The sequence below is a fragment of the Thunnus thynnus genome, chromosome 7 (assembly GCF_963924715.1).
Source record: "Thunnus thynnus chromosome 7, fThuThy2.1, whole genome shotgun sequence".
Classification (NCBI taxonomy): domain Eukaryota; kingdom Metazoa; phylum Chordata; class Actinopteri; order Scombriformes; family Scombridae; genus Thunnus; species Thunnus thynnus.
The window spans coordinates 14,905,366-14,930,818 of record NC_089523.1 but is presented as its reverse complement, the minus strand read 5'-3'; the positions used below and the strand labels follow the sequence as shown (position 1 = coordinate 14,930,818).

Genomic DNA, 25,453 nt, shown 5'->3' with positions numbered 1-25,453 from the left:
CACAGTTTAATCATAACAGCAGAACTTCACCAGGAAGTCACGTCAACAATAGTTTGTGGTCTCTCAGTTTGAGTCAGGAACTCCAGCGACCTGTTTTCATGTGCTTAGAGTCATTTATATACCAGGTTTACATGAATATGAACTATAAAAATAATGGCATGAGTTAATTAGTAATAGTATGAGTTATGAATTTGGACTTACATGTTCTTGGGGAGAAAAAAAATGGACTTTAATGTCTCCACTATAACATGAGGATCAACGCAATTCTGCATTGCAGCCTTTGGACTAATTATTTTTGGATGGTTATTTCTTAGTAGCTCTTGGGATCTTCATACCACACTGTCACAGCATCTTCTGTCTACCTTTATCATCGTCATGCTTGAACACATTCAAACACAATGAATCAGTGCTGAAACTCAGGTCTCAGAGGAGCAAAGGGACACTGCCCCCAACAGGCCAGCGTGGTTCTCACCCCATCCTCAGCAATAAGTAACCATAAATCTTCAGTAGAGCTTGTTGGGTACATAGCTTGATGGGAGGACGTGCTGTCAAAATTCATCTACGTTACTTACAGATATGTTCCAGATATGTCTGAATATCTAAACCTGTCCTTATATAAATATGAGGACATGCTCTGTTCCAAGATTACCTGGACCAACCAGTGGGGCACCCAGAGTCACAGATTTAACTTTGATGACTAACAGACTTTTCCACAACGTGCCATTTAAGTCTTTTTATTGACAAACATGTAAATATAATACAGAGAAAATAAATAAGGAAGATTAAGATTGTCCTGAAGGACAACAGTAAAAATTAACTGTTTTGAAAAAAAAAAAAAAGTAATAAAAGTATCAGATCAGAACTCCAATTTCGGAACGAGTCCTCACACCTTCATCCTGCCCATCATCTGTGGGATAAAACATATTGATGATTAAACTTAAGCTCAGAGAAACATGTCAATGCAAGGTGAATATGACATTTAGATAAATAGTAGTCAGTGTTGAACAAGACAGAAGTGTGGACACCCATTATATTAATAGGAACGAACACACCGTGAGTTATTATTGAATTAAGGGAGAACCAACTACCAGCTGTTAATAAGTGTGAAGACCCAAACCCACAATCAAATAAATTAAAAATCACTTGTCTTGATCAATATTGACCTTTTCAGACTTCAGCAAGATTTTCTTCCTTTATAGACACACACTTCTGAAAACAGTGTTCAAATTCAGCGGTTACTGAGATATAATGACTGAACACATATTCCAAGCAACTTCTTTCACCATTATGCAGTTTTGCTGCATGATGTGCAAAGATTAGCTCACTAATGATTGACACAAAAACATAAAATCATCTCCAGTAATTTGTACCAGCATACACAAAGCTAGTTTATTAGGTAGACTTGTACTATCCAATACAATACAATATCCCTGTAATAAATCTTTTATGTTTTAGTTTTTTTAACTGTGTGTCAGAAAGGTGATGATTTAAGTCTATAATCAATTTTGAGGCTGTAGTTAGTGGTGTTGTATTGGACTTCATTATATTGAGGCATTTCAAAGGCTCTGTCACCTTCATATGTGTGAACGGAGAGGGAAAAATATTAAAAACAGGGAAAATACTGCAATGCAGCAATAAAACCAACATCACTAACTGTGGACTCAAGAATGATCAAAAAGTAGTAAAGTTTCAACAAAAGTTGATTATGTTTCACAAAGATTGGATTCAATCTTTCAATTTTTCCTTGTCATAGCAGGAACAGCGCAGGTGTAACTAGTGACTGTTTTTCAACCAAATCAAAAGCAGCCATTTAACCTATTTGACAAGTCAAATAGTCTATTGTGTTGAATTAATGGTAATAAAGTGAAGGCATATCCACTGAGATACCAGTTTATCAGCACTAGATTGTGAAATCAACCTTTGGCAAGTAGCATGCATCAGTGACATTCATCTATTTCATTTGTAATTGTGTGTGTATCACTATTAAAGAAGTACCCTGTGGAGTTTTTGACTATTACAGTAATGCAGCTGTACAGCGCTGTTATGATGTAAAGTTACTGTACAGTCTCCACCAACACTTAAAAGCACTACATAACAAGCTACTCCACAGGTTACCTTAAAACTGATTCATTTAAGTGTGCCCCGTAAAACCCTGAATGAATTTGTATGTTTGTGTTTTCACCTTGCGAGCACTAGCTGTGAGTCCTTGAGGCTTTGAAGTCCTGCTGGTGGCTTGAGGAGACTTCTTCTGTCCTTTCATTGAAACCTGGGGTGACTTAAAGCTGCCAGCTCTGCCTTCTCGTTCCACTCCAGCGCGGGACTTTCCTGCGGGCAGATTTTCCTGACACTTGCGCGCAGTCTGAGCGGGTGTCTTCTTTGAATTTGTGCCCGGGGATTTCCGGGTGGAACTGCGCAGTTTGTTTAGACTTTTCTTTAGGTAGTTGTTGTTTTTAGGGGTGTTGTCAATAGTGAACATCATAGACTGCCTGCGGTCAGCCTGAGAATAATACAAGAGAAACTGTCAGAGAAGCATGCAAGACTTAATAAGTACGATTGTACTCCATGACAACATTCAATAAATATGAAACATCTATTCTAAAAATAATAAAAAATTAATGACCAATGATAAAATGTGTGATCACTGTCAACCAACCAGTAAATTCCAAATGTGCATGTATATATAAACACTCACTGGGCTGAGGGCAGGACGAAGTTGAGAGCTGGAAGATCCACTGTTCACGTTCTTATTTTTGGGTGTGAGGGGACGGGGGAAGCAGCTGGCCTTATACTTTTTCTGTCAGATAGAGAGAAAAAAGTTAGGAAAAAGACAAATGGGAGAGAGGGTTTCAGGAAGTAACATTTATGACTCATGGTCATTTTTGTGACATTTAAATTTGAGTAACTGTGTAACCAATGAAATAAGCAATCAATACAAAAGCCTAACCACCATTAAGAGTTTAGTGATACTCAAAAAGCTCTTTTACACTCTTGTAAAAATACGTTTGACAAGGATCCCTTTAACTTCAAGACAAGTGACAAAGATATTAAGTGTGACAGGATAGTTTACAGTTGTACAATTGACTTGTAATGATAAGTAAAGGAAAATGGTACATTTTGAAGACTAAACCTCACAGGAAATCACAAGAAAAATACATCTAACAAAACATATTACATTTACAAGTAAAAACAGGGGTCAAATATACAGAATATTGTTCCTGTACTGTGCTTCCTTTGAGTTTTCTGCCAACATATACACTGATACAGATGTAACTGTGAAAAGCCAATATTGACCGATAACGTCTGCTTACCAATATCAGGCTCTAACATCAGTGCAAAATACAACAAATATTTCTGGGCACACTAATGCAAACCAACCTCAGGCGAAGTTTGATGTAGAGATAACGTAGATGCAGAGCGCTTTGTGGCTTTGGGGCTTCTCAACTGAGAGGAGCTGCCAGTTCTGGACGGCAGCTGGCCTGGCATCAAGGACAGGCGGTGAGAACGAGTACTGGCTGCGGGACCCATCTGCCCCACCATGAGGGAGTGGCGATGAGAGGCGAGAGAGTCTTGCAGCTGACCGGGCAATGCAGACGCCCGCCGGATTGTTTCAGACGGATCACCGGTACGGAGCTCTTCGTCTGTGAAAATGAACGCACCGGTGCGGCAGTACTAGAGGAAGAGACAGAGAGGCATGAGTGGCGGGAAGTTCAAGTTAATGCAACAAGAAAAAACATCTTTTAAAGCTTGTTGCAGATGTGATTTTCACTAGTATCACCAGATTTACAGTAATGATTAATGTGTAAATCAATGTTTGAATACATTTCTGGTTTGGTGCCACAGCAACTGCCTGTGCACAGTATTTTATTCATCACTATTTTGTCTACAAATTGGGCTCACTATTAATATGCATATGTGACTGTATGCCTGTTGTGTTGCACTTAAGTGTTCCTGTCAACTAACCTCAGACTCCACAGGGTAGCTGCTCTTTAGATGAGGAAGGCAGGCCTTGTTCCTTGCCTGGAGCTCAGCAATCCTCATCCAGTCATCAGGTGCACCGTCTGGCTCGTTCTCTGCCCCCACACAGAATGTACTAGCAGCTGAAGATGTACAGATGTATAAATATAGGCAACTATGCATAACTGTCATAGTAGCACTTATCCATGGTACCTATCAGATAAATTCAATGCTTCCGATATGCATTTGAAAAGGGTCCATTTATTTTCCCCTGTGGGTCCCAGCGTTTGACATTATGAAATGTTTAATATTTTCTTCACCCTGACCTTCATTTTGTATACTTCAGTACAATCTCCTGTGAGTGAGCCAGGTTTCTACTTACTCTGTGAATGTATCGTGCTCCGTCGATAACCTGGCAGACCGATGAGCTGGTCGCTGCCAGCTCCAGCCACTTTGGCAGGTGTGTCAAAAAGCTCCATAGACACGGGTCGTGCAGCGTGGGTACTGGAGAGGTTCGGCTGGGAGCGAGATGAGGCCACGCTGTAGAAAGTCTCATCACCTTCATTGCGTCCTGGAGTTTTCTACAGATGAGAGTTGAATTTAAAGTTAGAAGAAAACATTGGTTGTGTGACTGTTTTGAACATGTTAAGACCTGGATTCAGCTACTTGAATCAGTTTTCTTCATTTGCCAGAGAGTATTAAGAGCAGAAGTACATCAAGCTCTATAGATCTTGAAAGCAATTGTTTAAGTGTAATGGTAATAACCAGGACAAGAAATACCTAACAAATATCCTTTTGACCATATCTGAGAGACATTGCTAAAGTGATTATTTGAATGTATAACCATCTTCAACCTGGTGTGTGTTTCTGCCTGTGTTCATGCAGTGTAACTGTGCTAAACTGTGAACATGCAAAAGTTCAAAAGCATGCAGGTGAGTTTCCTCCACCTTAGTCATGGTGATGTTTATAACCTGCGTGGTCCTACGTCGTTTGACAGATGAAGATGTATTTTTACATGCTGAATCCAGTTCCATTTTGTGCTCTGCACTGGTCCTAAAAGGAGAAAAAAAAAAAAAAACAGGAATCTGAATGGCAGAGTATGCAGGAAAAAAAACTAATTCTGGTAACACTGAAATCAGGAAATTATGTGTGAGGGGAGGGGGAAATTGCCAAGACAATTCTTTAAATATTCAAAAAGATATAAACCACTGGATTTCTTAAAATACCAGCAAATAATGAGCTCTACAGAAGCTGTAGCTTTAAAGGAGATGTAATGAAATGTATTTAATCATTTGTAGATTATATGATAAATTAGTTCCATAAGTGTTTTTACACAATACAATAAAACATTAGCATAATAAATGCTTACAGGAACAAATTAAGTTTCAAGTTTGTTACACAGGACTGATAATAGGTGTCTGTTCAAGCCAGTTACACAATTTCAACTGGTCTCTAGATGCCAGGGGATTTCCATATACAGTATAAACCACTTGACTGGTCTGATTTTTACATCTCACCTCAAAAATAATAAAATATCACAGGAATAAAACATGAAGAGCAGCTGAAAACAACCCCACTGAATTTTCTAAACATATGTTTGAGCATATATCCACAATGTAATGTAGGTCAAAAAAGGCTGAGTAAAGGGTAATTCAAGAGACACACATCTATTTAGCATACTACATGTTAAAAATACATCACAACACCCACCACGCTCACTTACTCAGTAACTACAGAAACCTCTGACAGATGGCTATTCTGTAAAACTCCCAAGTTTGCCACATCTGTGTGACATACCTGTTAACCTGTCTGGTGTTAATAGGTGTGAAGTACAAAGTTTCCAGAGACTCAGCATGTAGACCCCGGCGCTTGGCTGCCAGGCGCTCTGAACTGCGAACAAGCGGTGTGCTTGATTCATCAGGCGCTGAAAGTTTCCTGCAAAGGTGAGAAAAGTATTCTGTGATTTTACAAACAGGTTCCCACTATCGATTAACATCTATCTATAATTAAAGATTTTAATGACATTTTTGCTTTTCTTAAGTTGTATTTCTTCCTTGTTTTTTTTGTTAGTGCACAAAAAAAAAAAAAATGTGACTGAAACTGTCCCAAAATAGTTATAACGCACTGAGGCTCTGCTCGCATATCACGCTGTAACATTAATAACTGAAACTACTAGATCCTATTATTTTGGGCATGATTAGGTTAACTCGTTTTCACCTTAGTTTTCATTGAAAATACAAATCAAAAAAACATTTATTTTTTTTATCAAAATGGCTGCCAAAGAACATAAAAAATATTCTGTTTTTCTCTGCTTTATTACACCAAGATAACTGCAATCCTAAAAGAGTTCATGCTTCTTATGTGAGAGGAGCATTACCTTGTGTTGTTCAGAGAGTCTTCCAGAGAGCTCTGGTCCAGACTGTCAGAGCTCAAGGTTCTCCTCACCTGAGCTCTAGTGTGAACACTCAAGCGTGCTTTGGGAACCTCAAAGTACTGCGACTCTGACGCATGTCCTTCATTTCCGGGAATCTTATTGTGTGCCCGCAGGTTATGGTCAGCATAGGCCAGCTAAAGATAAACGGATACAGTGTTAGGAGATCAGGTTGGAATGCTGCATGACTGTGCTCTCAAAGTCATTTAACTCATAAAGCTTCATTCTAGTTTTACAGTAACTGAAAACAGAACAGACGCTGTTTAAGTCTAATCTTTGTGAGGATGTGTGGTCATGCTCATTGTACAACGATCTCTTAATACTTCATAATACAAAACCAACCTGTGCCTCCAAACTGGCCACAGTTTTCAAAAGTGTCTTCTCCTTGCTTTTGGCCTCTTCCAGATCCAGTTGAAGACACTTGTTTTCCACTGTAATAGCCTTCACTTCACGCTCTCTCTCATCCAAAGAATGCTTGAGTCCATCCACCTCCTCTTGGCTATGCTGGAGAAGCTTCTTCTTCTCATTGTAATGACTCACTGCCTTCTCCATCTGTGACATTATGATAATAACCAAATATGTTATTGTTAATCTGTAAATCCCAACAAATCATCTATTGAAACTATTGCAGGAAGAATACCAGCTGATGTTATAGGTCAATTAAGTAATAAACAGAAAGGAAATAATCAAATGTGTTTTCAGTCAAAAATTATTGCTTTAGATAAGTAGTCAGAGATACAAATAGAGAAACTGAGGTGAGTTGTGTTTTGTTTTGTGTGGACTGTTTTGAGTCACACTAACCTGTGCCTTGTAGTGTTGTGCAGCCTCAGATTTAGCTAAGAGCTGTTCCTGCAGGTCTTTCTTTAGCATCTCGCTTTCTTCAGCTTTTTCTTTCTCTTTTAAGAGTCTCTCTTTCTCCATTTTCAATAATTCAAGCTCCTGCTGTAGCACAGCTTCCAGCTTGCAGGAGGCTATGTTCTCCCTCTCTAAGATCTCCTTGTTTTTAACAAGCCTCTCCTTCTCAAAGACCATGGCTTCAACTTTTTTCTCCAGAGCTTGCTGATCCATTTCTGCCTGGAGTATCCTGGCCATGAGTACTTCTTTTTCCCGGACAAGATGCTCATTTTCCCTGAGAGTGGTAGCCTTAATCTCCTGTTCAGCTTCTTTCTGTCTGAGGGCTGTGGCTTGTGTCTCTTTGTGTTGGTTCAGGTCTGCATTTACTGAAAAGAGCTGCTGTTGAAGGATATCTATCTGCTGAGCAGACCCCTGCTGAGTTTCAAGTAACAGCTGCTCTTTAGTCACAAGTTTTAGAGAAATGGTTTCCACTTGCCCTTTCAGATCCTGGATCTCCTGTTGAAGAACATCTCTCTGTTTAGAGCTCTCCTCCTGTGTCTTTGACAGCATTTTCTCATTGGTTTGAGCCTCCTCTTTTGCTTTTTGGACCAAGTTAGCTTTTGCAGCAACCTCCTCTCTGAGAGTGTTGAGGTTTTGATCTTTTTCAGCTATGAGGATGTTGACAGCAGACAACTCTGTCTGGAGAACTTCAAGCTTCTCTTCAGCCTTGAGGAGGAGGCTCTCTTTCTCACTATGAGATTCTTTTAGCTTTTGAATATCTTCTTCACACAAGTGAATCTGTTCCTGCAGAATCTTGTTTTGTTGTACTTGCTCCTGTAGGCTCTGGATTGACTCTTTCTGTTGAGTATTTACTTGCTGTTGCTGAGCCAACAGATCTTCCTTGGACTGAACATCCTCCTCAGCCTTCCTCAGTGAGGAGTCAAGAGTCTCAACCTGTTTCTTTAAACTTTGGAGCTCTTGATGTAGTAAATCAGATTGCTCTGAGCTGTCAGTTCTCAGCAGTATCATCTGTTCCTCTTTAACTTGGATCTCCTCTTTCATCTTCCTCACCTCTGCCTCAGAAGCTGCCAGCTGTTGTTGTAGAAGCTCTTTCTGCTGAGCACCATCCTGCTCCTGCTTGGTAAGCATAGCTCGCTGAGTCTGAACCTGCTCCTCGGCTTTTGTGAGAGAGACACGCATATCATCTAGTTGGTTTTTGAGACATTGGATCTCTTGCTGTTGCAAGTCAGAATGTACAGAGCCCTCTTTTTTCAGTGTGACAAGCTGTTCCTCTTTAGCCTGGATCTGCTCCCTAAGCCCCTTTATCTCCTCTTCAGAGGTTGCTTTCAAGTTTTGGAATGTATTTTTTTCCTGAGAAATCTCCAATTCTTTCTTTGCCAAGAAGTCTTCTTTAGCCTGAACCTGCTCTGTTGCAGTCTTCAGGGATTCACTCAAACTTTGGACCTGGTCCCTGAGACTTTGGATCTCATTCTGTAGAACTTCTGATTGCTTGCAGCTCTCGTTCTTTAACAAGTTCACCTGTCCCTCTTTAGTTTGGATCTCCTCCCTCAGAAGCTTAACCTCCTCGTCAAGGGCCGCACTATCCTTTCTAAGAGCTTCAATCTGCAAAGTGCTCTCCTCCTCCTGCTTGGTAAGCAAAGCTTGCTGAGTCTGAACCTGCTCCTCAGCTTTTGTGAGAGAGACACACATATCATCTAGTTGGTTTTTGAGAGATTGGATCTCTCGCTGTTGCATGTCAGAATGTACAGAGCCCTCTTTTTTCAGTGTGACGAGCTGTTCCTCTTTAGTCTCGATCTGCCCCCTAAGCCCCTTTATCTCCTCTTCAGAGTTATTTCTTTCCTGAGAAATCTCCAATTCTTTCTTTGCCAAGAAGTCTTCTTTAGCCTGAACTTGCTCTGTTGCAGTCTTCAGGGATTCACTCAAACTTTGGACCTGGTCCCTGAGACTTTGGATCTCATTCTGTAGCACTTCTGTTTGCTTGCAGCTCTCGTTCTTTAACAAGTTCACCTGTCCCTCTTTAGTTTGGATCTCCTCCCTCAGCAGCTTAACCTCCTCCTCAAGGGCCATACTATCCTTTCTAAGAGCCTCAATCTGCAAAGTGCTCTCCTCCTCCTGCTTGGCCATCAGATCTTCTTTGGCTTGAACCTGATCCTTGACCATTTGTAGAGAATCGCTCATACTTTTGATTTGTTTATTCAGACATTCAATCTCCTGCTGTAGCAATTCAGAATGTGTAGAGCTCTCTTTCTTTAGCAGACTTAACTGCTCCTCCTTAGCATGGATCTCTGAGTTTAGTCTCTTCACCTCATCTTGAGATGCTACCATGTCCATCTGGAGCACCTCAATATGCTTAGTACTCTGTAGTTGCTCGTTGGCAAACAGATTTTCCTTGGACTGCAAATTCTCCTCAGCCATCTTCAGTGAGGAACTGAGACTCTCCACCTGCTTCTCTAAACCTTGGATCTCTTGATGTAGTTGTTCTGACTGCTCTGAATACTGATTTTTCAACAAAGTAATCTGTTCCTCTTTAGTCTGGATCTCCTCCTTCATGCCAATTACCCTCTCTTCAGAAGCAGACAGTTGTTGCTGCAGGAGGTCTTTTTGATGAACGCTTTCCTGTTCCTGCTTTGTAAGCATCACCTCTTGAGACTGAACATGTTCCTCAGTCTTTCTGAGAGAGTCATGCAGACTTTCTACTTGGCCTTTTAGACCTCTGATCTCTTCCTGCAGTAATTCAGACTGCTTGGAACTGTCATTAGTCAGGATAACAAGCTGCTCATTTTTTACCTGTATCTCTACATTTAGCTTCCGAGCCTCCTCCTCACAGGTTATAATCTGTTGTTGGAGTACCTCCCTTTGTTCGATATTCTCCTCTTGGGTTTTAGCCAGAAGATCATGCTTAAGCTGAATTTCCTGTTCAGCTTGTTTGAGAGATGAGCTAATATCTTCCACTTGGACAGTTAAGGTCTGGATTTTATTCTGAAGAATCTCTTGCTGATTTGATTTCTCCAGAACTAATTGGGCAAGCATTTCCTCTTTGGCTTGAATTTCATCTTTGGTTTTTTTGTTTTCATCTGTAAGAACATCAACTTCTTCTCTGAGACTGTCAATTTGTTGATCTCTATCAGCGAGAAGAGCACTGACAGCAGATAACTTTGTCTCAAGATCTTTCACCCGTTCTTCAGTCTGGTTAAGGAGGTCTTCCTTCTCTTTCTTAATTTCCTTTAGTTTTTCAATTTCCTGTTCACAAGCAGCAACATGCTGTTGCAGTCTGACTGTCTGCTCGGTTTTCTGCAGCTCAACCTGCTCAAGTTGAAACTTGAGATCCTGGATCTTTTGCTGAAGGACTTCTCTCTGCTCAGCGATTTCCTTTTGCAACTTGTCAAAAATTTCATCCTTAGCTTGAATAATTTCCTCAGTTTGGGACTTTTGTTGCTCCAGGAGTTCTTTCTGTTGAGTAATTTCTTGTTGATACTCTGTCAGCTGCTGTGTTTTGGCCTGAATCTCCACCTCCGCCTTGTTCAGGGAGCCAATTGTGCTCTCCAGGTCATTCTTCAAATCGTTGATTTCACTCTCCAACATTTCTCTCTGGAAATTTGAGAAAATTATGATTAACCATCTAAAACAAAATAAATGTTTAAACATGAAAGGAAACAGAAACAAAGAAAGTTGATTATCAAACAAGCATTTGAGTTTTGTTTGATACTACAATTGTAAGCTTTTATACTTTACCTCCATTACAGGCCCCATATTCTCTCCTACTTCTTCCTTAGTGGCCCTGCTTATTTCTTCCTCTAAACAGGAAATCTTTCCCTGGAGGATCTGAATTTGTTCAGTCAGAAGCTCCTGAGAAACAAGGGAGAATTGGACATTAAAAACTCTGTGTGAAACCAGAAATGTAGCAACTTGTGTACCCCCTTTACATACTTATGTAGGCATCTTACAACACCTGTTACAAAAAGTTCATAGAAATGCTTTTCTTATGAATTTTATATTTAAAAAGACATTTATGAATATTTTAGGGTGACTTTTTCTTCCAGTGTCTGATTCATGTTGTTGTCTTTGTCTGTTTACGTCACTAGTGTCATTTAACTAATGTCTAGATCAGGCAGTTATGGGTGATAGGGCATCCTTACACATGAAAACTTGTTTCCAGAACTGAGGAAAAATGATCTGTCTTGCGGTGATTGATTATTAAATGACACAGAATTTAAACTTAACATAATATTGTTAGTGTAAGATAAGTGGCCAACACAATTTCAGGTTGTAAGGTTAGACACTACCTTTTGAGAGGTAGCTTGGTTGAGTTCATTCTGTAGGTGTCCTGTTTTGGTTCTCCACTCCTCCTGATCAGATGCTTGGGTTTCTGTCAGCCTGTCAACTTCAGCCTTAAAGATGGACAGCTCTGAACACACTGCTCTCATCTGTGAAAACATTAATAGAAATCCATGACAATCTCTATGAAGTTATAGTTTTGATCTCAACATTGACACACTTGTAATGTGATGTGTAATTTGAAATGGTTACTAGTATTGACAAACACACTGAACACCGCCAGCATTAGTATGGCTCAAAATTAGCAGAAGTTTTTGAAATCTGCTCCCGTTTCACGTGAAAAGATAAAAATTAATTCACAACATGATCGCATTTAACAAAAAGGTCCTTTGTACATGTGTACATACCTGGGAGGAGAGCACACCATTCTCCTCTGTCAACTCATCCACTTTACGCTCCATGAGTGAAGAGTTACTCTTGAAGTCTTTATTTTGCTTTAACATCTCATTAATACGCATCTGTAACCTAAGAAAAAAAAAGGCAGAAAAAAAGTTAGCAAAGGAGTTTCTTCTATCAGTTTTACATCAAACTCAACAGGCGTTGGATTAATGTAACAATTTTTCTTGTGCAGCTGAAATTATAAAAACCTGTAAAACTAGTTTCGTTTATATTGCTGTGTTACAAATGCCATATTAGAGCATTACGGTGAATGAAATGTATCATTTTACTTGCCATTTTTGAATGATCAGAACCTTTTTCTAAATGCTGATCAAGACACACTTTGTAAGTTACAGGCTAAGTTTTTCTGTTTAAAAGGACATGAGCTCACATTAACAACATTCCCCTGAGGAAAATAAATTGACATGCAAGTGTTGGACAATATAATTAAGACAACAGCTATTCTGCATTTCTTTAGCCTGGCTCATGTCTTACGTGCACTGGAATAGTGTTATCAGGTTGTCGTCCCACTCATCCAACACGTAATTGATTTGAATATTCTCTTTCAATTTTAGACTTTTTACCAAACTAGGCTTAACTGTCCATGTTCAGAAGATAAGATCTTAGATTAGTTCTGTGATTGGGTACTTACGTAATGTTCTTGGTCTCAAACTCATTGATTTGTTCCCTGGCAACCTGCTCCCTGTCATCTTGTTCTCCTTTCAGCTTATCCAGACGATACTGCAACTGATTGATATGGGATTCTGGAAAGAAAAAAAAAGTACAGAGCAGACTTTAATTTTAAAGAAGAGAAACATGAACTTAAAAAAAAAACAAAAAAAAAACAGGCAGACAAATACACATCTAGCAAACCTAGCCTGACCAGTGGTACGCAAATAGCGGCCCATGGTCCAAATCCAGCAAAACTATTTGGCCCCCTGATGAAAGCTCAAGTTTTGACTGACAGTTTACATAATGTTTACACATTTTTTCACAAATCTACTGTAGAGAACAAAATAAACCCCAATGAATATAACCTTGTTACATTTAATACTGCCCCCACACTAGGAGAGGCATTAAAATCATGGTGTCACCATGCTGTTTGAACACTGCATGCTGCTGAAATTAAGTCTTATAAACTGACCAGAAGTTACATTTTAATATGTGAATTTTAACAGTTTTAATTCCACAACTTTAACCAGTTGGGCAAGAACAGATTTGTACTTCACACACACAAATAGGTGGCAGTCAAACAGAAAAAGTATGTTGATGCCTTTCTTTTCTCCCCCAAGGCAACAACAGAACTTTCAAATAATCATAAATTAAGTTGGCCACTGTTTGTCATGTGTGGATAACTGGTTATCGTCCCCCCCAAATGTAAAAAAACATTAGATGTAAAAGAAAAAGAGGCAAATAATGTACAAAAAGGTTTGCCTTGTGTGGTACCTTTCTGTGTAACAAGTGCTAACTTGCTAGCCAGCTCCCTCTCCAACAAATCTCTGTAGTCTCTCTCCTTGATCATCTGTCGTTGCATCTTCCTCATCTGAAATTTGGGTGTGTTCATAATATCTTGCAGAGGAGAATTGCTGTGGGAGCAAAAGCAAATCAGGCAAGGTAAAAAATTGTAACCAAAATGTTAACATCCCATGAATTTGCAAACATAAACGATATGCACCTATAGGATGTATATTGCTTAATGTTTTAATGGTATACATCCCTACAGTTAGCCATTTTGTTATAGAGTGAAAACAAAGATGTTCATCACTGTAAATTAAGCCAAGCAAGAAGGACTTTGCTCCTTTGCTCACCTACTTCACTGTATTTAATGTATGTTCATGTTCATGTAAAACCCAACTACAGGTTTAAGGAATACAACCAAAGCTGTTTTCACTTAATATTGTCTCCAGGCTACAAATCTTTCATTTGAGACATGGAGCTAATTAAGGCAAAAAAATGCCTAGTAAAGAGCTTCAACACCCCACAGATATACTGATGATCCTGTAATGCCATAGGAAACCAAAACTCTCACTTATTGCCCCTTAATGTTAGTTTTCATGTTGCATTTTCATTCAACATTATTTCGGGAAAACTTGAAACTTATCATTTTGATTCAAATATTAGTTTAAAATAAGTTTCATTATTTGTGCTGGTTAAGTTGCTTTATTCTCATTTGATGAACATGATAAGCACAGTGTTGGATAAATTCAATTTAATACAAAGAGGCATTATCGGCATGACCATACTGAGGTACAGTATCGCCAAAGCACATTGTAAAAGGTAGTACAAACAGGGAAAAGTACAGGTTTTAACATAAAAAATAAAACATTATGTTAACCATATAGTTTGAAAAATACAAAAAATTATTAAAGATAAATTCAAATCCATAATGGTACCTGACTGAGGAAGAGGCCACTGTTTGCATGTCCACAAATGTGATTTTCTGTGTGCGGTGGAACATGGGGGACTCGTCATCTGAGAACACAGAGCTAGACGACGCATTGGAGGTAGAGGTGGTTACCGGTCGATCAAATATTTCACTGTCGACAGGCAAACCTGAAATTCATGAGGAGAAATGTGTTTTGACTAATTTTACAGCTTCATAGTTAATACAAAATACACTGAAAAAAAACGAATATATAAATATTTATAGTTATGTGTCATCAGGAGACATTAATATCACATATCACACAGATGGAAATGAAACGAATTTGTGACTTACGTTTCAATGCCAGATAGGCCTCAAGCCCACTGCTCAGATAAACACAGCCCTCACTCTCCATCACAAAACTACCAGTCAGGTTTGCAATCTCTCGCTAAAAGACAAGAGCAGGAATGTGATTGGCAACAAATTAAATTGAAGACCAGTATTAAACATGATATCTTCAAAGAAACAGGTGAACAAGACATTAAATAGTAAAGTCACAAAAAAGAAAACAAACACTCAACTTACCTCCACATCGCATTCCAACGCGTTTAGTGTACATCTGTCATTCATCATGTCGTGGTATACGAGCAACAAAAGCACCTGGTGACAGCACATGGATAAAGTCAGAATGGGATGCATTTGTGAGTGTGTGTGTGTGTGTGTGTCCCATGTAAGCACTATTCCTTTAAAAGACTGATGAGTCTGGTTCATAGCTTTTGCTGCATTAATTATTTTAAATCATTAGACTGTTGCATCTTACTTGTTACTTATGAAATGTTTGGAAGGAAACCATTATATAATTGACACAAAAGTTGTGTCATCTTATACCTTTGCAATTTCTACTGTTAGGTTGATGCCATCTCTTATGTTGTCCCAGGATAATGAAGTGCCTTTTGCTGTATTAAATCTGCAATCTCCTAATGAACAAAAACAGAGATAGATTAATTCTCAAAAGGACCACAATATTCCAAATCTGTGTACATGCATGAGAAAAAGAGAAAAAATTGCCTTCAGGTTGATGTTATCACCTTGCTGTCGTGATGTAGAAGTGAACTTGAAGTGTGTAAATAAATCCTGACGTCACTATCAGATGTGCATGTGGGTGCAACAGAGCACACTTCTGACCACACCCAACTGTGATGCAAGGCGTGGTCAAAGGTGCAACATTTAAAATTTACAACCAAAAGACAGCAGAGAAAACAATGCCTTTGGTTTTGGAATTAACTTACTCTGAGTTACTACACCTAGACATTTTCAGAAATACAGTATGCTTGTTTGTCAGATGAAAAGATCCAGATCACCTTCATCTTAATCTCCATGCATTTGTACAGTGATAGGTCTGGGACAGGTGATGTCTATCTTAGCATAAAGAAGACTGGAAGCAGGGGGAGGGAAAGGTCCAGCACCCTCCGAAGCAAAAACGGGTGTGATAAGCTATTCTCTAGTCTCAGATGAAACTGGAGACTGTACCACACCTTTTTAAATATATGTTTGAGAAAGACATTACATAAAACTCACTTTCCACAAAGTCAGCAACAATCTTGAACCGATCTTCAGTGGAATTACTGAAGGAGGGGTTGGGGTCCTTTTTCCTGAAATTGCACAAAGAATATGAAAACAAGAACAAAGTGGAGGTTTATTCTGAGGAATCAAAAGACTAACAGGAAAAGCCATGTTTAAAAAACTTAGCTCAAACTTCACTGAACTTCTCTTGTTTACACAGACTTGTTTACACAGACTTGGCATTGCATGACAGCAATCCTACTTACAGCATATGAACAACTTTAAGTAAAAGTGTCCCATCTTGTAAATCGTCGATATGAATTTCTCGGTCGGACAGTTTTATGCTGTTGACCTGCAAAACATTGCATGAAAAGTTTGGTTAAGTTAAACTGCATCCAACTGGCATTGCTAGAATTAGTAAGTAAAAGTACAGAACAGTAAAATTAAAGTTTGGATATAATTACCCAGCTGAGAAGAGCCTTAATACCCGGATTGAATGTCATCTTGGCTGACCCTTTATCTCAAAGGGAATTCAACCTGGAGGAGAAAAACTGTAACTTCAGTCTTAAAAAATGTATTTACAGTATATTGCTCACGTTATTTAGGTTAACGGCTGTCTGACATTAACGTTACAGCATTTTCATCCACTGCTAAATAGCTAAGTAGCTAAACTAGGTGATTAAACTTCGTGGAGATATTGTTAATTTACATGATGATTGCTAACTTAACGCTAGTGTCAGCTTAATTGTTAGCATCATTATTCCTTGGCTAACAGCTACTGTTAATTTAGCAGGTTAGTTCATTCTCAATAGCGTTAATGTTAGTAAAATAAATGTCTTTCAAGCAGCAACTTACCTTAGAAGCCAATAACTTAAAACAACTTCTCTCTGTAACGTTTTTAGTCGTCCTTTAAAAGAAACGTACACCATCCGTTTCACTACACGGACTTGTGCTACGAAATAAACAGTCAGATGAAATGGATGAAATTCAAATAGGGTCGCTGAAGATTGAACCAGCCAATCCGATCTCACATTTCGACGCGTCTGAAAATAGGCGAAATTGATTGGCTGAAAGACCGGAAAGGCAACAGAATGTCGCGCTCGTTCTATACACCGGGGCACTCGAGCTGTGTGTTGGCGGGGAAGATCCGTAAAAATGCTGTTCAAATAAGCACTCCTTCCTCAGAATTGTTATACAATGTTATACATTGTTATACATTAGTTTTGTTGTTTGTTTTTTGCGCCACCAACAGTCTTGGTAGCCAGACTGGAGAGGGGTCAAGGTCGTTTTAATGTTAGCGCTGAGTGCTGACTCCGCCATCCCGGATTTTCGGTGTACGCCGGATAACGAGACTCTAGCGAGTAATAGAAACATGCTATACACACCAATTTGTTTTGATTAGCTTTGATCAATAACGTGTTTATCACAGAGTTTAACGGCGACGAATTTTTACACAGCAATTGTGCATTTTTTTCCTGGAAATCAGCGAACAAGCGCAGTTTTATCGTAAATTAATCTAGATAGGATACAGCCTAACTACAAGTCCCATAATGTACCTGTTCGTTTCCTTGGAGATGATTTGTTGTCTCCTGGACAGGTAAATGTTAAGCTAACACAGTTTTCTAAATAGCCGAGGCTAAGTCGCGTATTGCTATTATAAGTTGCTTTATTTGGTGGGTAAGTGTCTGATAATTGTGGTGTGTGGCAATAGTTAATTAAAATAAGTCACTAACTAAAAATTGGGCCATAGATTGTACCATAGAAATGTATAGTTTATAGCCTGTGTATGTGTAGCATAATATACTACAATATGGCAGGATTACTATAAAGTGTGTATAGAAATCTATCTATCTATCTTATGCTATTTTTGAAAACAGTTTCTGTCCTCCTACAGGTGAGTAAATCTATTGCAGGTGTGAAAATGTATGGAGCCCCAGTGGATTTATCTTTTAAATACATCGGCAGCTTGGCAGGTAGAACACTAAATCTCTATCTCTGTCATATACCTCTAAGGTTTCTCTTACCTTATGGTACTCTACACTGTACTATATACTCCAAATATGCTCTATTAGGGTCTTGTACCTTTGCTGCCATAGATGCACATTTCAATGCACTGTAGTATACTTAAAATAATCATAGGAGAGGTGCAACATAGAAAGCAGCAAATGCCAGTATGATTCTGTGCATAATATAGTTTTGTGATAAACTGTGATATTCTTTAATACAACATACAACCTTGTATGTCAAGATTTCATTAATCAGTTCATGTTTATGTGAATATGTTTAATACTGCATTGTCCATGTGTTGTCACACACTGCACCAAAACCACTGTGAAATTAATTAAATATTAAGCTTTTGTTGTACCAAATGAATGTATAATAAATCAATCCAAGATGTTCTTTTATATTTCCGTTTTCTAAACCTTTCCACATTTACTTTAATGGACATATAATGACTTTTGTGCATTACATTTCATAAAATGATCAATACATTTAGATTTATTTGAAACTTAATAAATAAATCATAGAAATAAATACAAAATTACACAAAACCCCAGAAAATCAACACACAAGTGCATAAAATTCACTCTATTGAATTTGCGGTTTCAGACACACATTTAGAGGAACCCAGCAGTGGTCTGCGGCCTTTAAAGAGAAATTCACAGAAGAAGTACCTAAGCCGCTCCCTGCGTCTCAATAACAACAACATCACTGACCTTCATGACCTCCAGAGGACCATTAGCCACTTCCTGGCTGAGCCATCGCAGCTCGCCTGGCTGGACCTTTCCTTCAACAATATCACAAATATAGAACAAGTGAGCTTTCTCTGCACGGCTTGTTTGTGTGTTTGCTTGCACAGTTGTTTAGCTTTCTTTCCCTCAGACTCTTGCAGAGACATAATCACACACAACTATTTTATTGTTGGTTGGGCCAAGTGTAACAAGATTTTTCTGTTGTCAGATTTAATGTGTGTCACAGTACACCTGCAACATGTGTGCGTATGTGTGTGTTTGTGTTCCAGGTTTTGTGTGAGCTGCGTGAACTGCGTGTGTTGTATCTTCATGGCAACAGCATTTTTATTCTGTCGGAGGTGGACAAGTTGGGCGTTCTTCCACATCTACACACCATCACTCTGCATGGAAATGTCATAGAGACCAACAAGGCTTACAGGTGAAGACTTTCTCTCAACTTACAACAAATTTTCTCCTACCACAATCATGCAGTACAAATTAAATGTATCATTATTGTTTAATACATTTGGATATGAGATACTTGGCCACCTGTTTATAGCTCTGGCCTAAAGGTGATTATACAGAGCAAGCAAGACACACAGCTGCTGGTAGGTTACTGAGAACAGAACAGAATGAAATACAGACAAAGTCAGCAATTAATACTGTCATATACTTCAGTAGTGTGGAATAATGGATTACTCTTATGCTAGGAGAGTGCAATTATATTGAGAATGTGTGTCTGCGTATTTGAGACACATATGCTTGGCAAGCATGTAGGTGCGTAACAGTGTAACAGGTGCTCAAATGCAGATGAAGGTCATATTACATATCCTAGTCTGCATAGCAACACCAGTTACAAACACATACACAGAAAGAGGATCTGCTGGTTAAAAGTGTATTCCGATTAATTGATTTCTCATAAATAAATGCTGCTTTTTAATTAAACAGTATGTCAATTTGCATACTGTTGTTGCACCAGTAAAATAGAGATAAAGTGAATGAGTTTGCAAAGCTACAGACTTCTTTGTCATTCAATTTCTATTTCTTTTTGTGGACACATTCAAAATGTATTTGCATACATGAATATGTGTTTTTGTGCATTTAGGAATCGTGTGATTTCTGCTTTACCTGGGTTAAAGATGATGGACTTCAGTGCTGTGACGCGCCAGGAGCGAATAATGGCAAAGATTTGGCATCACGGCAACAATCGACGCAGAAGCAGCAAGGAGACTCTCCGCTGACTGCTGGCTCACGTAAACTCCATTGTGGTGTGTTGAAGTCGTGGTTGAACCAGTATGTTGTGTGCTTTACATTCACTGCTGGAAAATATCTAAAATATTTAATGCACTGGTTGTTTGTATATTTTGGGGGGAATCAGCGGTGGTTTTCATGTTGTATTTTGTGAATTTTGATCTGCTAAAATCAACCCTGTCTCTTATTAGGTAGTCCTGAAAGAAGTCTCCATGCTTTGGCCCTCTAATTTGGTTTTAATAATATTTTGATATGATGAAATGATGGGGAGGCAAATGTTACTGATTGACATAGAATGATCTGAAGATGCTGGCTTTGAGATACTGTAAATGTGTATAAATTCCCTGATATTGCTGGAAACATGGGTGTGGATTGTGGAATATTGTTACAGATTATCTTGTTACAACAAAGTTGCAAATCAGTTGTTAACTATCTTTCTCTGAACTATGTATTTCTCAGATATGATCATGTGGATGTTTTTATTTATTTATTAAGACACAAGTGCTTATATGTTGAAAGTCTTTAATGAATAACTAAACCAAAAAAACAGCCAAAAAAAAAAAAAAGTCTTAAAACTTTTTGGTACTAGCCTAAGATATTACAAACATATTTCAGGTAGTATTACACATTTGAGAAACAAACAAAACAGAAAAAAAATGCCAAGAACCCATTGCAAAAAGCTCAAATCAATTGCGTGGTTGAAAAAAAAAAAAAAAAAAAAAAATCACAGCCTTGCAGATCATCCCTTTAGAGATTCAAGAGCGGCTCACCGTGCTCCCTGCCCACGCATATAGTCTTCTGCTCTCCGACGAAGAGCAAAAATACATTTAAAAACACAAATAAATAATCACAAAAAAGTCTCGGATCATTTTATCTGTTGTGGTACATGGATTGTTAACGCTCTTCCACACTGCTACAATGGTTAGTTTCTGATTAATATGAACAACTCAATCATATTACAATCCGCAGCGAAAAGCTTTGTTTAAAAGCTAACAAACGCAGGCCTTAAAAGTGTTCTTTTGTTTCATAAAAACATTTGTTACCACCACAAGATCTTAGCCAGTCCTGGCCAATTAACTCTCTACAAAAAGAGGAACTTCATACAATCCATCATCTGTTTTTATATTCGATCAGAAAATTCTGTACAAAGAAGGCATGAATACACGTCATCTGTCCCTGCACCCTCCTCAACTGCCTCAACTGCTATTGTAACGTGAAGTTCTGAGATTTGAATCAAAGAGTCTGCCGTCTCAATGTTTCTTTAGTGCTAGAAAACTGCAGAGGACACGTTACTGTCTGTAAACTCGAGCACTTGTGCCCAAAGAAAGCTCCATCTGTTCCCGCCTCCAGTGATATTAGTTGGCCCACCCGGCACCCCCTGCTTGTGTTTGCATCCTCACCCACCAGAGGAATACCAGCACTGAAGCCTCATGATTTTGCCTCACCTGGAATAACCAATCACTCACTGGACTACATATTACCAGCCCAATATGAATCAATGGCAGTTTTTACATTATTACTGTGAAATGTCAATGAAATTTACTAAAGCCATGTTGGTTTAATGGTTCGTCTTCAAGTTCTAATGTTTCTTGTATAGATTACTGTAAGATGCTTGATGCCAAATTCTGACATCTTAACTTCAAAAGAAAACATATTCCCCCTTTTTGGCTCCAATTTTTTTTTTTTTTACAGCTGTTTTGTTGTGCAAGGCGAAGGTTTGAGAAATGGGCAGTGTCATCCCAGGACAACAGAACAGAGTTCAAGACATATGAAGTGCAAACCCTTCTGCAATATGGCAAATATTAATCCCTCTACTGTAACTAGCTAAAGCATTCAGTCATTACTCTGCACTTATAGTACTGTGATCATTTCCATTATTCCACGACACAGTCCTCATTTCTCTTCTTCTAGTGGAGATTGTATCAAGTATATACACTGATAGCCTTGCACCAAAAATCCTTAAGCTGTTTCAAGTGAATATACTGTACTTTCCTCCATGCCTTTGGGTGTGTAGCTAGCCTTGCTTGCCTGGTTACACAAAACAAGCCACAAAAATTTTGAAAATAAACATACTGAGAAGGCTCTGAAAACCATTTAGAACTGTAAGAGAGATCACCAAGAAGGATGAATGATGATTTTTCCACATTTGGTTCAGACAAAGGCTGTGATCCAGGCATTAGGCAGAGAGGAGGTCTTGCTGTTGTAAATTTAGACCATCCTCTGTTGCCTATGATGACTATTTGTCAGTGACCCATCATTAAGTACAGTAAAGGACAGCCATAGGGTGTAATTTGAGGTGCAATCCTACATCGTCTCTGTCTTAGTAGCAAGTTAGAGGCATAGCTAAGAAGCACAAGGACCAAGATGCTTTAATAAAGGGTGGGCTGGAGGGTGAGGATGCAGGAAGTGACATAGAGAGAGCAGGATGGGAGGAAGAATATGCAGGCCAGAGTCGCAGAATCAAGGAATGGCAAACTGGACCACCAGTTCTTCTTTAGCATCCACTTTGATTTGAGAGATTGCACTGTAAGCATAAGCTGCTATCTTGGACACCTGAAAAGAAAGAGGAAGATACAGTTCATGTGCAGCATACAAAAATATCTCAAATTCACAATTTCACCAAGAAAAACAAGACTTGTTAGTTGTATTTGACCACTAGAATGTCTTTTTACAAGGTTTATAAAAACAGTAACAACAGAAAAGTAAGATCTATTTTAAGCCACACATTTAGTCACGCCCACACACACTGAAATACCTAACACTTTGCACGCTGTCCAACAGAGTATCTGAGCCAACACGTACACGACATGAAATAATGCTACCACTGGAAACACATGCCAACATATCTTGAATATGTGCTAGTGTATGGTTACCTGCTGAACATCTGAGTATGGCACCAGGTCACTCGCAAGCACTTGGTGGGGCTGGCTGGTGAGGGAGGGGAGAGCAAGGGCTTTCTTCTGGGGCAGACTGTTGCTCAACACAGCAAGTTTTGTACTGAAACAACAAAAAAAAAACAGGAGCTTACTTTGGCTGTTGTCCTGTCATTACATAAATTGCAGTTTAAGTTTAAAACACACTTTGTCTAGGGCTCATCACCTCATCTCTTGTACCTGTGTTTTAGCCTGAACATAGCTGCTGTGTTTGGTGGAAATCATCTGACTGCCACTGGGTGTCATTGAATGTGATGTTTAAGATGAATGTTAAGGGGAAAGGCACACACTGTTGTAATTTTTTGGTTGGATCACTTCCCCTACAACCTTCTAGAGCTGTTGGGTTGATGTACATTGTTTACAGTTTCATTCTTCTCACCAATATTTAAGCCAAAACCCATCACAACCAGCATATACAGTACCTGTGCATATACAGTTGGCCCATTTTTAAATAGTCATCTGAACATCTCATTTGTGTAAATAACTTACTTTCCCACAAGCTTTTAATTAGTCAGACACAACCAGATAACACAGCCTAAAAGCACAATCCAGTGCACATACAGCAGTAAAGCATAAAACTCAACATCTTGTAAACTAAGAATGTTTTTATTACATGGCTGTAACAAGTCATGCTATGTTTACAGTTTATAGGCCGTCTATGATTCAGCTGGTGAATGATAACTATCTTCACATGAGTGCAATACAAATTGATTCGTCTCATTTCGAAAGTAAAGTCTGCTCTAAACAGACCACACAGTCTTCCCATACAGAAACACAAACAAGAAAACAGAAAACAGAAGACAGAAGACAAGTGCTCACCAACATACCTGTATTGCCGAGCTTTGTCCATGTATTCATGCTGCTCCATCATGACGGAGTCAGCTGCTGAGACATCAATGATGTTCCTGCAGAACAACAGAGACAACGTGTGTTTACTGAGGCACTGTATGAATTACATCTTTACTATTATTATTATTATCATCATCATCATCGGGAACTACATGCCGAGTTTGGCTTGTCTATGGCTGTGTAAAGGAGTCTTACTGTGCTGTCTTGGTGAGGATGGATGTAAGGAGGGCCTGTTCATCTGTCCGCGCTGAGGGGACAGTGGTAGTGATCCAGTCCTGCCCATTTGGGGGTTTGCTGACGGGGTTCGGAGGGATCAGCGGCTTACGTTCAGGGTCCTACGACAGATTGATCAAAATATAAGTAAATGATGAGGCAGCTTTGAGTGGCATAGAAAGAACTTTACCTATTCATTTTTAAATTCAGCGTGACATTAAACATAATACAAATATAACAGTATAGACTATGAAATGAAACAGAGTACTGCATGACCCATTTAGATAAATGTACAATCACATGTAGTGACAAAAACAGGACACATCAGTTCAACAATCACAGCACTGCATTTTTCAACAAGTGATAAATACCACAAAACTGCGAGAGTAACACATATAATTACACCCCTTATAGACACAAATTTAAGCTCAGTTAAGCAATTCCTCCACTTACAGTAAAACATTAAGGGAAGCATGAAAACCACTCAACCTCCCACCCTCACTTAATAAACACATGACAAAATTTACCCGTTGCCAGCACACCTATTTTCCCAAATGACAAACAGAAATCAAGAAAGTAAACTTAGATTTTAACTAGCTGCACAAAGAGCCCCAGTCTTGATTGATTTTATCTGATTATCATCTGCTAAATAAGACCTACAGATAAGAAAAAAGTTAGATGTTCAGACTAATATGTATCATTTTGGTATAACACAGACGTTAAGTATTTATTTCCACTGCAGCTTCTCTGCTAACAATAGTATAAACTGCATATGAGGGGAAAATGTTCTGCATGAAGGAAGAACAGACTTGTTTCCGTAAACTTAAGATAGCTTGGCATCTTAAGTCATATGACACAACACACGTCAGGAATATTGTTACCGGAATATCACTCATTTTTTATGATAATGGGCCTGTTTATTATACTTACAGTAATTCAGATCAGTCCAGCTTGACTTTTAACAATTTGGTTTCAGGAAACAGTCTTAACTTGCCTACAAATTATCATGAACCCTGCTACTCGTGAAAGTGACTGCCATACGTGTAGTTTTCTTATAAATAATTTACGTTTGTGTACAGCAGTTGTTATCTGTAATCGTTTCATCTATGTGCTGCTAACTGCTCAGCCTGCCCTGGGCCAGGCCTTCACCCGGAGGCTTAAACTAGCAAGCTAAAAGCTGCTTGTTTAACGTCATACACCTTTACTGTCGAGACAACAACCGCTTTACTGACCTCAACACAGTTCTTTAAATGTATTACATGCACATTAACATCCTCTAGAAACTGAATTGTGTCGTGTATCGTCATAAAAATAAATCTTGTATTCGTCGGGACAGTTTTAGCCAGCTAGCAGCTAGCTAACTACCTGCTCTGTGGTCTCGTTCTCGCTGCTGTAACAGCAACCCATGGCAGCGTCCGAGGGGCCAAACTACACAACCCCAGCTTCCCTGGTGTCCTGACAGAAACCAGCCGTGTTTGTCGTCTCCAGCAAGCATGCAACTTCTCTTCAGCTAGGTTTTTTTTTTATTTGAGCTTCATCTAAAGGTAGGAAGCTACTGTCAACAGCAGCTCTTCAGACGAGCTATCACATGACA

At 38.9% G+C, this 25,453-nt stretch overlaps 3 protein-coding genes across 7 annotated transcripts; 1 reads left to right on the top strand and 2 right to left on the bottom strand.

The window, feature by feature from the left end:
- Positions 1 to 718: 718 nt before the first annotated feature.
- Positions 719 to 16,865, bottom strand: numa1 (nuclear mitotic apparatus protein 1). 3 transcript variants are annotated; one of them, XM_067594531.1, is made up of 25 exons: positions 16,737 to 16,865; positions 16,346 to 16,418; positions 16,148 to 16,233; positions 15,897 to 15,970; positions 15,207 to 15,295; positions 14,904 to 14,978; positions 14,673 to 14,766; positions 14,347 to 14,506; positions 13,400 to 13,539; positions 12,606 to 12,717; positions 11,923 to 12,040; positions 11,524 to 11,664; positions 10,973 to 11,086; positions 7,187 to 10,828; positions 6,728 to 6,937; positions 6,332 to 6,522; positions 5,752 to 5,889; positions 4,902 to 5,007; positions 4,337 to 4,535; positions 3,961 to 4,097; positions 3,376 to 3,669; positions 2,693 to 2,794; positions 2,183 to 2,497; positions 1,164 to 1,209; positions 719 to 907 (listed from the first exon to the last, which is right to left on the bottom strand). In XM_067594531.1, the coding sequence occupies exons 2-24, from the start codon at positions 16,382 to 16,384 to the stop codon at positions 1,168 to 1,170; spliced, it is 6,618 nt and encodes a 2,205-aa protein (XP_067450632.1). In that variant the 5' UTR covers positions 16,385 to 16,418; positions 16,737 to 16,865; the 3' UTR covers positions 719 to 907; positions 1,164 to 1,167. The 3 variants fall into 3 exon arrangements, with proteins under 3 accessions (XP_067450632.1, XP_067450634.1, XP_067450633.1); XM_067594533.1 differs by having other exon boundaries at positions 4,926 to 5,007; XM_067594532.1 differs by lacking the exon at positions 1,164 to 1,209.
- A 126-nt stretch (positions 16,866 to 16,991) lies between these two features.
- On the top strand, positions 16,992 to 20,618 carry lrrc51 (leucine rich repeat containing 51). 3 transcript variants are annotated; one of them, XM_067594536.1, is made up of 5 exons: positions 16,992 to 17,478; positions 17,776 to 17,854; positions 18,492 to 18,697; positions 18,904 to 19,052; positions 19,719 to 20,618. In XM_067594536.1, the coding sequence occupies exons 2-5, from the start codon at positions 17,803 to 17,805 to the stop codon at positions 19,852 to 19,854; spliced, it is 543 nt and encodes a 180-aa protein (XP_067450637.1). In that variant the 5' UTR covers positions 16,992 to 17,478; positions 17,776 to 17,802; the 3' UTR covers positions 19,855 to 20,618. The 3 variants fall into 3 exon arrangements, with proteins under 3 accessions (XP_067450637.1, XP_067450636.1, XP_067450638.1); XM_067594535.1 differs by lacking the exon at positions 16,992 to 17,478 and adding an exon at positions 17,479 to 17,558; XM_067594537.1 differs by lacking the exon at positions 16,992 to 17,478 and adding an exon at positions 17,485 to 17,562 and having other exon boundaries at positions 17,781 to 17,854.
- Positions 20,567 to 25,453, bottom strand: lamtor1 (late endosomal/lysosomal adaptor, MAPK and MTOR activator 1). Its single transcript, XM_067594538.1, has 5 exons — positions 25,225 to 25,453; positions 23,842 to 23,981; positions 23,625 to 23,702; positions 22,738 to 22,861; positions 20,567 to 22,417 (listed from the first exon to the last, which is right to left on the bottom strand). Exons 1-5 carry the CDS (start codon positions 25,264 to 25,266, stop codon positions 22,325 to 22,327), a joined length of 477 nt encoding a protein of 158 aa, XP_067450639.1. The 5' UTR covers positions 25,267 to 25,453; the 3' UTR covers positions 20,567 to 22,324.

Coding starts and splice junctions, on each gene's coding strand:
- lamtor1 (XM_067594538.1), bottom strand. CDS start 25,266: ATGGGTTGCTGTTACAGCAGCGAGAACGAGACCACAGAGCAG. Junction 23,982..25,224: donor AGAACGAGACCACAGAGCAG/GTAGTTAGCTAG, acceptor AATCTGTCGTAG/GACCCTGAACGTAAGCCGCT. Junction 22,418..22,737: donor CATACTCAGATGTTCAGCAG/GTAACCATACAC, acceptor CTTTCTTTTCAG/GTGTCCAAGATAGCAGCTTA.
- numa1 (XM_067594531.1), bottom strand. CDS start 16,384: ATGACATTCAATCCGGGTATTAAGGCTCTTCTCAGCTGG. Junction 15,971..16,147: donor CTTAAAGTTGTTCATATGCT/GTAAGTAGGATT, acceptor GTGCAATTTCAG/GAAAAAGGACCCCAACCCCT. Junction 14,979..15,206: donor TAACAGTAGAAATTGCAAAG/GTATAAGATGAC, acceptor TGCTGTCACCAG/GTGCTTTTGTTGCTCGTATA.
- lrrc51 (XM_067594536.1), top strand. CDS start 17,803: ATGTATGGAGCCCCAGTGGATTTATCTTTTAAATACATCGGCAGCTTG. Junction 17,855..18,491: donor ATACATCGGCAGCTTGGCAG/GTAGAACACTAA, acceptor TTGCGGTTTCAG/ACACACATTTAGAGGAACCC. Junction 18,698..18,903: donor ATATCACAAATATAGAACAA/GTGAGCTTTCTC, acceptor TTTGTGTTCCAG/GTTTTGTGTGAGCTGCGTGA.